Source organism: Balearica regulorum, chromosome 2 (assembly GCF_011004875.1).
Source record: "Balearica regulorum gibbericeps isolate bBalReg1 chromosome 2, bBalReg1.pri, whole genome shotgun sequence".
NCBI classification, from domain to species: Eukaryota; Metazoa; Chordata; class Aves; order Gruiformes; family Gruidae; genus Balearica; species Balearica regulorum.
The window spans coordinates 150,077,896-150,091,919 of NC_046185.1; the positions used below are offsets into that span (position 1 = coordinate 150,077,896).

At 37.8% G+C, this 14,024-nt stretch overlaps 1 protein-coding gene across 3 annotated transcripts in view; it reads left to right on the forward strand.

Moving 5' to 3' along the window:
• Positions 1–13,821, forward strand: part of ACBD5 (acyl-CoA binding domain containing 5) — a 31,689-nt gene extending 17,868 nt beyond the window's left edge. For all 3 annotated transcript variants that reach the window (XM_075746410.1, XM_075746411.1, XM_075746413.1), the window contains 8 exons: positions 217–354; positions 1,110–1,310; positions 2,062–2,168; positions 4,174–4,450; positions 5,814–6,013; positions 7,603–7,653; positions 7,914–8,023; positions 11,822–13,821. In XM_075746410.1, the coding sequence (XP_075602525.1) occupies positions 217–354; positions 1,110–1,310; positions 2,062–2,168; positions 4,174–4,450; positions 5,814–6,013; positions 7,603–7,653; positions 7,914–8,023; positions 11,822–11,834 (1,097 nt within the window). In that variant the 3' untranslated portion in view covers positions 11,835–13,821. The remainder of the gene's footprint in view (positions 1–216; positions 355–1,109; positions 1,311–2,061; positions 2,169–4,173; positions 4,451–5,813; positions 6,014–7,602; positions 7,654–7,913; positions 8,024–11,821) is intronic.
• The last annotated feature ends 203 nt before the right edge of the window (positions 13,822–14,024 follow it).

Consider the following 14,024-nt stretch of genomic DNA (forward strand, 5'->3'; position numbering starts at 1 on the left):
ATCTCTTCACCAGTAGTCAGGCACTCTGTGGTGAGCCACAAAACAGAAACATTAAACCAATTAAGAAAGAGCTTACAGAAGTAAAGCTGGGATTATTTGGCACATCTTCTAATATGGAAATAATTTTGTAGAACTATGATTAATAGTTTGGGGGAGTGTGTATGTTTGTTTCTTTTAAAATACATCCCTTTTTTTTTCCTCTGAATTTTTTCTTAGACCTTAGTAATGTCATGAATTCCACTCCAAATATAAAGGCTGTGAATGGAAAAGCTGAAAGTAGTGATAGTGGAGCAGAATCAGAAGAAGAAGGGCTTCATGAAGAGGAGGAAAAAGAACTGCAGCTAAATGGAAAGGGTATGTTTTCTGCACTCAGACCATTGTCTCTTTCAAAGTTATTCTTACCCACCTAAGTGGCAGAAAAAATCCCAAAGGACCATGAATGCTGTGCTTCTTCAGGAGAGTTAAATGCAAATACACGTGGATGTGTGTGTGAAAAATGGCAGTGTCTCAACCTGCACTATAAGATTTAGAACTTGTACAAATTTGTGAGCTATGCCATACCATTTTTGACTCAGCTATAGGTAGGTTAGCTATAGTCTATACCTTGTATTGTTTTGGTTTTGCTTACCAGTGCTGTCTGTAAGAGCTCTGAATGGCTGAATGGGCTATAACAGTAGAATTGAAAATCACTTTTGTTTCTTCAGAGAAAATAAAATAGAACTTGCAGTGAGATTCGTGTAGGGGGTCCATGAAGAGTTTTGAGAAATAACCCACATCAAGCGAAAACCAAATGAAATTACATATTTAGAGTTCTATACAGACTTTTTCCTCTAAGGACATTAGGATCATTATTTAATTTATCAGACACACCTACTTTGGATTTGCTTACCTATGTTTTAACTATCGTCTGTTCTTTATGCAAATTAAATTTTATATTTACACTTTTTACAAGAACAGAACAATCCCTGTGAATGTAGGAGCATTTATATATTTTGTTCTGTAGATACATTATACATACAGTCCATTAGAAAGTTAGCTATTTGAGGAAATACTTTTGAGCTATTAGGCACGTAGCTTTCTGTTTGCAAGGTTTTCTTGTTCTTTTACAGACTATAAGAATGTGAAACCAGAATCAGCAGCTGCTAAGGATTTGGAAAGTATTGTTCCTAATGGCTGTTATAAGGACAGCTTTATCCCAGATATGCAGAATGGCATCCAGACCAAATCTGCCCTGAATGGCTTGAACCCAGAGGAAGAAATAAGGAAAACGGAGCCAAGCCTAGAAATGGCTAATAGTAGTGCTCACCAAGGTATTGTCCTTGCAAGACCATGTTTTCATTTGCACATGTTTTTCATGGAAAATATTTATTTTCTTGAAAGCTTAGTCCTGGGATTCAGAGACTAGCAATGGTGTCTTTCAGTTGTAGAAACCTGAAGAAAGAATACTCCAAAAACCTCCAAATTTAATACCAGTTTAAAATGAGGCTTTGTTATAGGATCTCCTACAGAAAGAGAGATGAATTCAGAGACAGAGAGACCCAAAACCACAGCAAAACAATTGTTTTATTTTGAAATCATCTATATATATATCTCATGTAAATATACTACCTATGCAAATACTATTTGCCTTTGAAAGCTAATTTGTAGTGAAATGAAAATCACTGGTATCTTATTTGTCATTCTCAAAGGCTGAACACATTATAAATGTCACTTTGTTGAAACTGATGTATAAATAGATAATTTTCAAACTAACAGATGTCTTTAGGTAAAACTGCTTTATACTGAGCTTAGGAAGGAGAGTGGAATGAACAGGGTAGAATTAAAATTATCAACTTATAATGTAGAAATGCCAATATGAGGTATAGTTTTCCCATTGGTAAAAGTTTTATATAATTCCTATACTAATATAACTTTTTATTCAGAATCTAACTTTAGGATGATAATCGTACATAAAAGGGGCATGAGTTGAAGCTCACCTAGATGTTTTTACTCATTGCTTTACTCTTTGACAGGATTGGCTCACATTTACAAAGCGTGTGTGTATATCTCCTTTCCGTACAGGTGCAAATGAAGAGAATACTGAAGAGGTCTCAGCAACTCAGCACTTAACCAGTGATTCAGACAGTGAAGTTTATTGTGACTCTATGGAGCAACTTGGACTAGAAGAGGTAGGGGCTTAGTATTCCTAGATGTATTTTGAAACTGGTATGCTTATTTTTAAATAGGTTCCTATCAATCAAGTGAACCTGGACATGCAAAGGTGAATGAAGTAACTCATGTATACCTTTCTCCTGTTTGGACTATTGTTTTTTGTTCTTTTTATTGTCAGCCATTTACAACTTGGCTACTACTGATCTAAAAGCCTTGAAATTTTTGCCCTCAGAGAATTTATGTGAAGGGAAGGTATGAAAAAAAAACAACAGTACAATGAAACAACTGTCAAAACCAACAGTACAAAGAAACTAAGGGCTGTGTCCACAAATGAATTTAGGGTCTCATAAATACGTAGGGACCAGAATCCAGCTATATCTAAGAAGTGGGGAATGTCTTTGTAACAATGAGTTTTCTGCGTGCTCTTTTTCTGGCCTGATGAATTCTGCATTTGTTTCTTAGAATAAATAAAGAGTGAGCCTTAGGTGGCCAGTAGGCCAGTGCCTGAAAGTGGCCTAGGTCTAAAGAAGTAGGAGATTACAATGAATTATGTGTCCTCTTGTAGTCTCTTCAGTCATAATGTACCCCTCTGACCTTCATATAAAAAGTGGGCACCAACTATGCTGGCTTAGTTTTGACTGAATTTGTGTTCTTGCTCATTGTAATCTTAGTTGACTTCCTGGCTTGGACCTCCTTCAGAGGTCTAGTTTAAGTGTGGACTTTGTAGATTGTACTCAAACACTGTTTCCTGATTCTGGGGAGGAATATATGAATTATGTGTGGGATCAGAAAGACCAGTAAGCACTCTAATATTGCATCATTCTCTTATTTAGCAATTTCCTGAGGATCTAGAGAATTCTTTTTAGCAAATAAAAATTTTACCCAGTAATGAAATGTGTTGGGAAAGGTGATTTGGTAGAAGTGCTGCAAGGTCTTTTATCTAGGTGATTTCCCAATCATCTTGTGTATCGTTCGAGCTTGTTTGAGATTCTTTAATTGCAGTGAGTGGATAATTTGTCAGAATTTTCCAAACTGAATGAGAAAAGTTCAGTTTTGAACAGAATAACAAATGTTCAGGTATATGTAAATAAATATACAAGTAGAACTACAGATAGATCAATACAAACTAGAAGAGGTTCATTTAAAAAATTAAATACAGCTTTTTATTGGAAAAGATGTGGCAAACACTCTGTCCTTCTGTTCTGATGATACAGGTTTATGAACTGCTATTTGAAAAATGGGATTTTGGCAGCAGTTTTCACTTCTTTGCCCTCCTTTTGGTTATTTTGGCTTTTTCATGGAGTTATTTTTCAGCTAGCTGAGGTCCCCAGTCTGCTTTAGTATGTACTTGTGCAAGTGCTTGTCCTTGCACTGAACACAGGGTTGCTTTTAACCACCTTAAGGCAGTCCTGTTGTAGAACATGTAATTGTGACCTGATTAACATGTACGTCATCCATTTTTACTATCTTCCTAAAGTACCACCAATTTTAAGTGAGAAGTTGATAGAATAGCATGCCTGCCCGCCTTTTGTTTGGCGAGAGGTATGGGGTGCAGCCAAGCTATTTTGAACAGGTTAATAATAAACAACCTGATCTCTTTGCCGTGAGCATAAACACTGCCTATTCAAGGTTGCTAATAGCACGTGACTCTTGTCATTGTGGCTCACGAATCCAAGTTAGGATACCACTTCACTGTCTTGAGAAGCAAAGCCAATTTTAGAAGGGAAAACTGAACGCTTTCAGATCTTAATGTTCTATTTTAGTGATTACTGAGTATTACTGTATGGTGGAAATGTCTAAAGTAATTCCAAGTGGTGTGACTGTTTTGAGAATACTTGCCTTTGAAAAGAACATTTAGACAATAGTAAGCACATTCTGCAGGAAAACAGCTGCTTCTGTTAAAGGTCTTAGTTCTGGGTAAACTATTTTCTTAAAGTGAAAGTAGAGATGATGCTTCTTCCTTTTTACTGGTTAACTGTCACATTTTACAGAATTTAATTACTTGCTAATGTTAATTTGTAGCCCTTGGAGATCATCACATCAGCTAAAGGATCTTTAAAGCATTCATCCCATTTCTTGGATGTAGATCACAGTCTTCTGTTAGAAAATACGGATTTTCCAAGGCACACTTCTATGACTTATGGAAACCTCCAACCTGGAAATACTGTAGAGGGAGCAGCTCAAGAGCAAGGTGAAGTCAAGTGTGGAGGAGAAGATGGCAAAGCCAGTAATGGGGGCCCTCACAAGGAGAAGAAAGGTGGAGAAAAAGCTGATTTCTACAGTGTCAGAAGAGGGAGAGGTACTGTGCACGCTGCTTTCGTTTTCCCTACTCTCCTGACTGCCACAAATTACTGGTGCCTGAGAAGCACTTGTCAGCATTGTCCAGTAAGACAGTCATGCTACATAGTGCTTATGTCCTTCACAGTAAAAATACATAACAAAATCCCAACTACAGTGGGTAGCAATCAGTTTTGTATTCAGAGTATTTATTTCATTCATAATAAGTATTACAAAAGGATTTTCTTGTGCTATGGACCTTGAATAAGCATATTGGGTTCTTCTGTTTTGGCTTACCTTTAACTCCAGCTGCTGTCTATGGCACCTGGCTTTTTAGAAATGTAATCCTCAAAGTCTGTCTATGCACGAGAAGAGTTTCTTTGCAAGTTACATATTTATTTTTAAATGCATATGTATTTATACCTTGTCGGTGTCTTATTTGAAACCATGGAACATCTTGAAAAGGTATCAGTGACACATTGTATTCTATGTAATTGGGGTGTTAGCCACACCTTTGAGTGATTTTGATACTGTCTGTTAAGATTCTTAAAACGTAGTGATTCTTAATCATTTAATAGTGCAGGTGTTCAACTTATGTTGGACCTCTGCTCTTTTTAATTCCATAACACTTCTAATACTGTCACCTAGGAGCAGCACCATATTCCAATGGTATGATCTGTAAAGTCAAGAATAAAGTTTTTTTTTCTTGTGCTAAAAAACCCCCCAAAAGCAGAACATATTTTATTTATATATAGTATGCCTTTTTGTATGGCACCTGTATGTGATCAAATGCAAAAATTAAAGAGACAGTCCAAATACAACATTTCTGTTGAAAACTGTTATGAAGAACGTATTATAGGACTGCACATTGGTTTAACAGTCTGCCCTTCTCTCTTCTGTTGTTTCATTTTTGTTTGCTACTTGCAGAAACATGTTAGGCTAGCTGTAGATAGTTTAATGGAATATTGTAGGTTTCAGGCAGTTCTCTTTTCTCATCACTCTGTTCCAATGTGCTTTGTTTTCCAGCTGGAGACTGTGCCAAACTTAAAACACACCTACCCTTGATAATAAGACAGATCTTACTTTCTTTTCACTAGGGCAGAATTTACTGCTGAACTTGATTGGATGTTAATTAATAATATTTTGCTACGTGTTTATGGAGTTCTAGAATCTCGAATGATACTGTCACACTGAGGCTGTGGAGAAACATCTCAAACGATGCAGTAACCTCCCGGTGCTTTTGAACTGCCTCAATGTAGCCTGTGATTAGGAGTACCTCACTCAGGTGGGGAGGGTGAAAATGGAACTGTTAAAACCAAACACTTTCAATAGAGTTGGTAGCCCATTCTGTGTTTTATGTATCTGTTTTTTCCCCCTCAACACAGGGCATAGACTTCAGCCTCTAGGAGATGGTTCACAAGGTGGACAGATGGGCAGTGGAGGGGATGGAGAGCGCTGGGGATCAGACAGAGGACCCAGGGGTAGCCTCAATGAACAGATTGCAGTAGTGCTGATGCGGTTGCAAGAAGACATGCAGAATGTCCTCCAGAGGTTGCATATGCTGGAGGCAGTTACAGCATCACAGGTATTATTCATCGAAGTTATTTGATTACTTTTTATTAAATTTACTTGGATATTTTTATGCTTTTTCAGATTAAAACTTCAGACAGTACTTTCGTAAACTGTAAAGAAATTTCAGTTATATTCTGTAATTTATTCCAACTTACAATGTCTTATTGGTACCTCCTCTCAGGAGCACGATTCAGGACTCTTGTACATGTGAACAAAACAATGCAGTTTGACCTAAAATTTAACCATATATTAATTTACTGATTTCTGATCGGTAAATCTTAGCCACATTTACTGATACACATTACACAGTTGCTATATGGAGATTCCATAGTTAATGTTAGTAATACATGATTCTAGATAATACCTTCATCAGTAAATCTCAGTCTTTTCAAAGGAAGTGAGACATGACCTTAATCTTCCAAGTTGGTAAACGTTTGCAGGCAGAACTTCTGATTCCATTTTTTAGTCAGCAGACTGATTTTTCATAGCATTCTTTCCCCGCAAAGTAATCCAGCTTTCTTGGAATTTCACATCATGTATACAAGATACACAACAGAAGTCTTAAGCAAGTGTAGGTATTTGTTGATGTAGTGTTTCTTTTTCCTTCTATTTCAATGGAAATACTGTATATTCAGGAGAATAGACTATACTGTGAATATAGTCAAACAGCAACCCAAAAACATTTGGTTTTGTTTGACTTGCTGATATATTTTTGTTTACCTGAGAACAAGAGCGCTGTACAAGCAGTATCCTATGGGATGCATATACTCCAAATCTGAGGCAGGCAGGGAAAAGGATTTATTAAAACCATGATTTCCCTCTATCACAGCTATTCAGGAATCTGATGCTTGGATACAGATTGATTTTCCTTTTTTTTTTTTTTTTTTTTTTTAACCTGAGCAATATATGAAGAAATAGTAAAAGATTCTTCTCCAGCAGCTCACGCTACCCTTATCTAAGGAGAAACAGAAGCTTCTGTTCACACTTACATAAATTAAGACAGACCTAGAAAACTGGCTGCTTTGTTTTTGTGGAAGCACCACAACAGTATATGAGAAAAGTCTAGAAAAGTTTCTGGTACTTCCTGTTTTCTGGATTGCCTGGAAGATTTGGAGCAGAGTGTTCTCTTTCTTTTATGCTATACCTGTAGCTGTAGCTCAGGGCACACTAAAACACTGCTTTTTGCATTTGTATAGACTAGTGTCACAAACACTTAATCAATGCAAATTAAACAGCTGGGATTTCTACTCTTGGTTGCAACTGCTGGGACTGGACCAGAGTTGAAGAAGTTGTGATGACAAGTTGGGTGGGTGGCGGGCCTTGAAAAACTGTAGAGGTCCAGTCAGTGACATGGATTCATTTTTTAACACACAGAGATGTGATAAAAACACTATAGAGAGTAACGGAAACATGAGAGAGAAGTTGGAAACTAAGTGGTGAAAGGGTGGTTGCATGGGGGTGGTTCTGTTCCTTAAACTGTCATATATACAGATTGCAAACCCTTCACAACATGAAAAACTTCATATTCTCATTTTGTGAAGCAGAAGAATTTTAATTGCAGTTTCTTTGTCTATACTTACAAGCCTTTGTTTGTATTCAAAGGCAAAATCTGCAACATTACAGTCAAATTATGAGCCCGTCTCCTCTGTCAAGGTAAAATATTGGTTTTTCTGTTTGTAAAAAGCAGTGTGAATGGTGAAAAAAGATGAGATGATTATTTTATGTCTCGCTTTTAAATTGTGCTTTTTGTATTTTCTCTCCTGTCTATGTCTGAAGAAGTTACTTGATTAATCTTTTTTTCTGGTCTTACTAGTATTTTCTACTGTGGCATTTGAAGTGATTGAGAAGTATACGTGTGATATCCAACATATGCACACTGGTTGCTGACTAGAATTTTTTTCTGTTTTCCTTAGAAACCATCATGGTGGCCCTTTGAAATTTCTCCTGGTATTTTAGCTTTTGCTGTTGTGTGGCCATTTATTGCCCAGTGGTTGGTACATGTGTATCTTCAAAGAAAGCGAAGGTAAAGACACACATTCAATAGGACACGTCTATTACATTTCATCTGTTTAAACCAGTACATAGTATATTGTGTTATTTAGGACATAAAATACTGCCTTCATGCATAAGAAGAATGCAAGGGTATGCTCTTGACACAGTCTATCTGAAATTATCAGTATCAATATCAAAATGGGGAGCTTGATAATAATTGCTTTGATAAATCCTGTTTCCTTGAGTTCTTTGTTTCAAGACATGTTTTGCTTAATGTTCCATTGTATGTATCAGTAACTCATAGCTCTGAAGATACCAGGCTGAAGCAGACTGTACAGTAGAGTCCTTGGTATGGTTATGATAGGAATGTGCGTGTTTCAGTCCCGAGAACTCAAGCCAAAAGAAATTCCAGAAGCTAGTAGGAGTGCTTTCCATCAGCTGAGAATTCTAGGAAGAGACATGTATAGTTTTCTTTGCCTTGGAAGTTTCTTAGCATAAGAAAGCATTGGTTAATTTGACTTTATACATGGTATGCTTCATATGTGACAATTTGGGTTAAATCTGTGAAATGTGATGCAGGATAGATAATTCCAGTGAGCGTACACAGTTGGGTGAGGCTGGATAGCTTGGAAGTGTCTCCATGACGTTCTTTGACCCTCTCAATCTCAATATCCTCTTGAGGCATTTTCACTGCTTCTAGACTGCCTAGTCCCCTTGCACCATGAGAAGAATTTTTCCTATCAAATTCTTTGCAGAGTCCCATGTGTCACCTATTTCTATTTAACATTTACTAGCACCTTAGTACACTTTTTTAAAATGCCTACTTTGACTTCCTTCAGTGGAAGGACAGTTGTACTCTCATCTTACCTTTTCTCAACTCTCTACGTATCAGGAGATCGAGTGAATGTTCTCTAGTTGCTACCTACCTCAACATCACACCTGACTTTGTTAGCTTAGTATGCTCTTACCTTTTAAGTTTTTTTCCCTCTCTGTCAAGCCTGCATATGTGTAGGTCCTACTAGAATTAGCTTAAATTAATCTAGCTTTTTAATGTTTGACAGTTTTCATGGTTTAGTTTTCTCTGATATGGTAAACCACAGAAACACGGAATGGTTGAGGTTGGAAGGCCCCTTAGGACCTCATCTGTTCCCACCCCCTGCTCAAGCTGGGACACCTAGAGCCAGTTGCCCAGGACTGTGTCCAGATGTCTTTTTTTGGCTCCCTCCCCAAGAGGGCGACTCCACAACCTCTCTGGGCAACCTGTGCCAGTGTTCATCTCTCCTCATAGGAGAGATGCTCCAGTCCCTTAACCAACTTCATGGCCCTTTGTTGGACTCTCTCCAGTATGTCTATGTGTCTCTTGTATCCAGAACTAGAGACAGCACTCCAGGTGTGGCCTCTCCAGTGCTGAGTAGAGGGGAAGGATCACCTACCTTGACCTGCCGGAGAGGTAATGCAGCCTGCAATACCATTGGCCACTTTTGTTGGCTCATGATCAACTTGGTGTACACCAGGACCCCCAGGTCCTTTTCTGCCAAGCTGCTTCTCAGCATATTCTGGTGGCTGGGGTTGTTCCTCCCCAGGCGCTGGACTTGGCCCTTCCCCTTCTTGTACTTTACGAAGTTCTTGTCAGCCCAGTTTTCCATCCTGTCCAGGTCCCTTTGGGTGGCAGCACCTCTGGCCTATCAACCACTCTTCCCAGTTTGTGTAATCTGCAGACTTGCTGAGAGTGCACTCTGTTCCATTATCCAGATTATTTACAAAGATGTGGACCCTGTACTGACCCCTGCCATACACCTCTAGTTACTGGCCTCCAACTAGACTTCTGTCAGTGATCACCACCCCCTGGGCCCAGCCCAATGTATTGTAACCACCACAGTGCCCACAAAGGCTGCAAGTCTGCCAGGCAGTTACCCTGTCTCAGAGCTGCCATTAGCAGCATGCGTGGTACTTGCACTGTCTGATGAAACCAGCGATTTCACTACTAAGGCTTTTAGGCAGTTACACACATTTTCCTTATTTTCTGCACTGGTGAATGGGAATTTTCATTTCATCAGCAAGGACAAAGTTTTTCACAATCAATAAGATTTTTTTAGTATCTTACGTGAAGCTCCTAATGAACTTTAGTGTTTTTTAGCTAATAGCTCTTGAAATAACCATGTTCTCTCTGTCTCCGAACAGTATGCTGTTCATGTAAAACTTTTTTGATCATCTATTCTGACGTCTGCAGCACCCTCAATCAATTCACAGGTTCAGTCAGAAATCAGTTCTTAGCAAAGTGCCCTTTCCAGCAATTTTTCTAATATATTGTTCTAATGATTCAGAGCTTAAATGAATAAACAAATGGTACATTATTTTTAGTTTGGATTTGCCTAGCTTCAGCTTTCATCTGCTGGATTTTCCTAGATCTTTACCTACTTGACAAAGAGCCTGTGGTGTGTTTTCCATGGGTACTTTATTGCTATCACCAGGTCATCTCTTCATCTCTTGCTTAAACAAAACAGATGGAGCAACTGGAATCTTATTGTAAAGTTGTTTTCAAGTCTTGAGATGATTCTGGTGGCTCTTTCCTGAATGCTCCACAGTTTATTAGCATTCTTTTTTGAATTCTGGACACCAGGATTTGTATCACAGTCTATTAGTGGTAATACTAGTATCTCTGCGAGATACAGAGATAGATAGCATAGCCTCAGATAGTCCTTGTTTTGTTTACTCATTCATGGATTGTATTGAGATGAGATGAACTTCAAGAACAGAAACAACTGAAGAAACTTCTGCATTCTTCAGCTTCCTCTTTGTTTCTGAAGAAATCTACCCATAGCCAGAATTTAAGGCCTGTCTGCTTCTGCATCATCTTTTCATCCAGAGTTCCATCTCCTTTAGCACTGGGTAGGAAGTTGATCAAATAATACACTCAGAGAGAAAATGGAATTGCAAAACAAGGAGTCCTTCTCTGTTGTCCCATTGCTAGTTGCCTTTTGTACTCTGTTAAAGCATGTTAAGTTTTCAGGCAAGAGCTGTACGCAACGCTTATATTGACCATATCTACGTACTTCCAGTTTTGAAATACATAAACTGTCCTGGAGCAGAAACCAGGGGTCTGTGCTACCATGTGAGGTTTTCTCATGGTGAAGCTGTGGAGCCATGACTCCTGAACTCTTGCACAGTGGAGCAAATTCCACAGGACCAGTGGAGAGGCGGCCTTCTCTGGCCAACAGCTGTTTCACTCTTGTCCCTGGGAAGGGGTAGCTCAGCTCACGCGTAGCACCCTCCTGGGTGGCTTAGGTCTTCTGAGCCTCTTAACCGGTCCATTCCTTTATAGGGAACTTAATGCTGAAAATCTGGGCACTCCTATTGGAGCCTTCACTGAAGAAAGCTTGAAAACCTGAATCCTAGGGGCTCTAAGGCTAGATCACAGACAGAAATATATGTTTAATAATAATAAAGAGTCATTTAGATTCAGCTCACTATTTTAGAACATTCTGATGGCACATTTTCTGGAATCACTGGAAAACCAGCTCATAAGTAGTACTCTGCTATGAGCCAGCAAACCACTGACTGATGTGGGCAGGGGCCGTTCTGAGGAATTTCACCTGCAGTTCATAATTCTTGGTGACGCTTTGCACTGCTCAGTGTAAGCTGTGCCAGTTCTGTAAACTTGCAGATTGTTTTGTAACTTAAGAGGGGAAATTTTTTGGTATCTTGAAGCAGTGTTGTATTTTAATGGATTGGAAATCATTCACATGTAACCTTAACTGATTTGTTTATTTAGACAAATGAAAAAATATGTGAAGGTATATTAAATTAATTTATTTGGTTCCTCTTCTAGAAAACTGAACTGAGAATTCATGACTTTGCTTAAAGACTGCTTGGAGAAGATGGCCCTGGAAAGCAAAGGAATTCTGAATTCTCATAGAATCTCAGGATCTGGGATGATGTTCCTTCTGTTCTAGTAATATTTTGTACTACCTTTGAGCTAAACATTTAAGGACTAACATTACTGAAACTTGAATGATTCACAGCTCCTAGGTTACAAATAAAATAAATTTAGTAATTCCATCCTCAAATCCATATGAACATTAATTATTTTGGAATGTGCTTGTGGATGGGCCTTCAGTAATTACTGGTCTTGCTGATGTCAGATGACAGAGAGCATATCGTCTTTGTAAAAGAATAAGTGAAAAATATGTAAAATTGTCACTTTAATACAGAAATAATTCTACTATTACAACATCCCTGCCTGTTTTTCCACAGGGTTACATATTATCAGATGAAAGCACTAATAAAGTATGAATTCAATATGTTGAAAGCCATTGGAAAAGTACAATATAGGTCTGAGGAATTTAACTGGTCGTTTTTGCTGCTAAACCAAGATGGGGCAAATTTCCATGTGAATTGGTCAGAAAGGGAGCTGAATACTTCACTTCTCCTTTAATATTGTAAAGGAGATTTGGGAATTGATGTGTGTCTTGCAGGTTAGAGCCATTAATAACTGAGGTACTGTCCAATGTAAGTTTGGAAACTGTGTGTGGTACAAGGGATCCATCTGAAGAGGCTGCACCTTATATTTTTAATTTTGATAATTGTATTCTTGTTGACAACAGCTTGTTTTAACCAAAATACATAGTTTAGGCACAAGGTGCTTTAAAATGGGGTGAAAGCTAGCTCTGTAAGTATATCTAAGATTTTAAAAAAGCTCAGTGCACTCTAAATTTTCTGTTGTCAGTTTATGTCAAATTAAATTAAGATTTAATCTAGCCCTAATCTGTTGTGGATTTTTCCCAGCACACGTTAGGAAAAATTTATTTCTCTTATCCTTCTATTTCCTTTCAAAACAAAACTTTTAAGCTAATTTTGGTGCTGATTTTTTTTTCACAGATTTTTTTAATTAACCCCTATACAGATAGAGTTACAACTTTGTGAAGTTTGCTTGATTAAAGCATGCTTTACACTTAATTTTAAAAATACATTAATATACAAGTTGTCTAAATCTTTGAAAAAGAGAAATGCACTAAAATTAGATTTGACAGAAAACTAAGACATTAATTTGCTATAAAGAATTATATATTAACATAACCTGTGTTTAAGATCTGAATCTTCAGAAATTTCACCATATTATTGATGTGCTTTCATTTATTGTTACAAATAATCCTTGAGGAAAGTTATTTTTTGTGCTTCCTGAAAATCTTTTATAGTTTGGAAAACATTCTTCATACAAGCTATACTGTATAAAAATGTAATCACAAAATTCAATGCTTGTTTTACCAGAGCAATTTTAATCTTGTTTTTAGTTAAATGCAGGGTTTGTAAGTTACTTTTCCCCTCCTCTGATTTTCTTGTTGTAAAGCTGAGTTAAAAAAAACCGATCAGAACTTCTTTGAAGACTGCTGTAACATTCAGACGGTTTCGTGTGCCAGAGATGAGTTTCGGCATGAGATGAACTGAAAACTCAGGTTTGAACAAAGCTGATGCTGAAGGGAAGTTCTGTGTGACCTGAAGCTGTTGTGCCTGTAGCTTAAAGTTCTTACAGTAATCGAGTTCTTATCATAACAGGATAGAAATGATTATACAGGAAGAATACTCTAGCTTGAAGGTCACTAAAAAAAAAAAAAAACCTGATGACCTGAAGCAGCATGTCTTCTGAGAGGAGGAATCACCCTGGAGTGCCTCCTCCCCCTTTGAAGCCCTGTTAATGTGGGTATCTTGCTTTTAGAGGTGGTACAGACATTCTCAAAGGTATTTAACTGTTAACTTCCCACTGAAATAAATGTAGGCATGTGCCATCCTTGTTATTTATTCATGTTTCAATAAATCAATCCCTTAATATTTTGTATTTTATCTTGAACTTACTTTCTTAATGTTTAGTAAGTGCTGTCCATTGGATGTTTTGGCTGTACAGAAGAGCCTGCTGGCTACATTATGAAGCAGCAGGTTCAATCTTAAAGTTTTAATACAAAACATCATCACTTTTCTAACTATGTACCTGTAACTCCTAACTGGGCCTCAGCTGCTAGGGGTATCTCAAACCTACC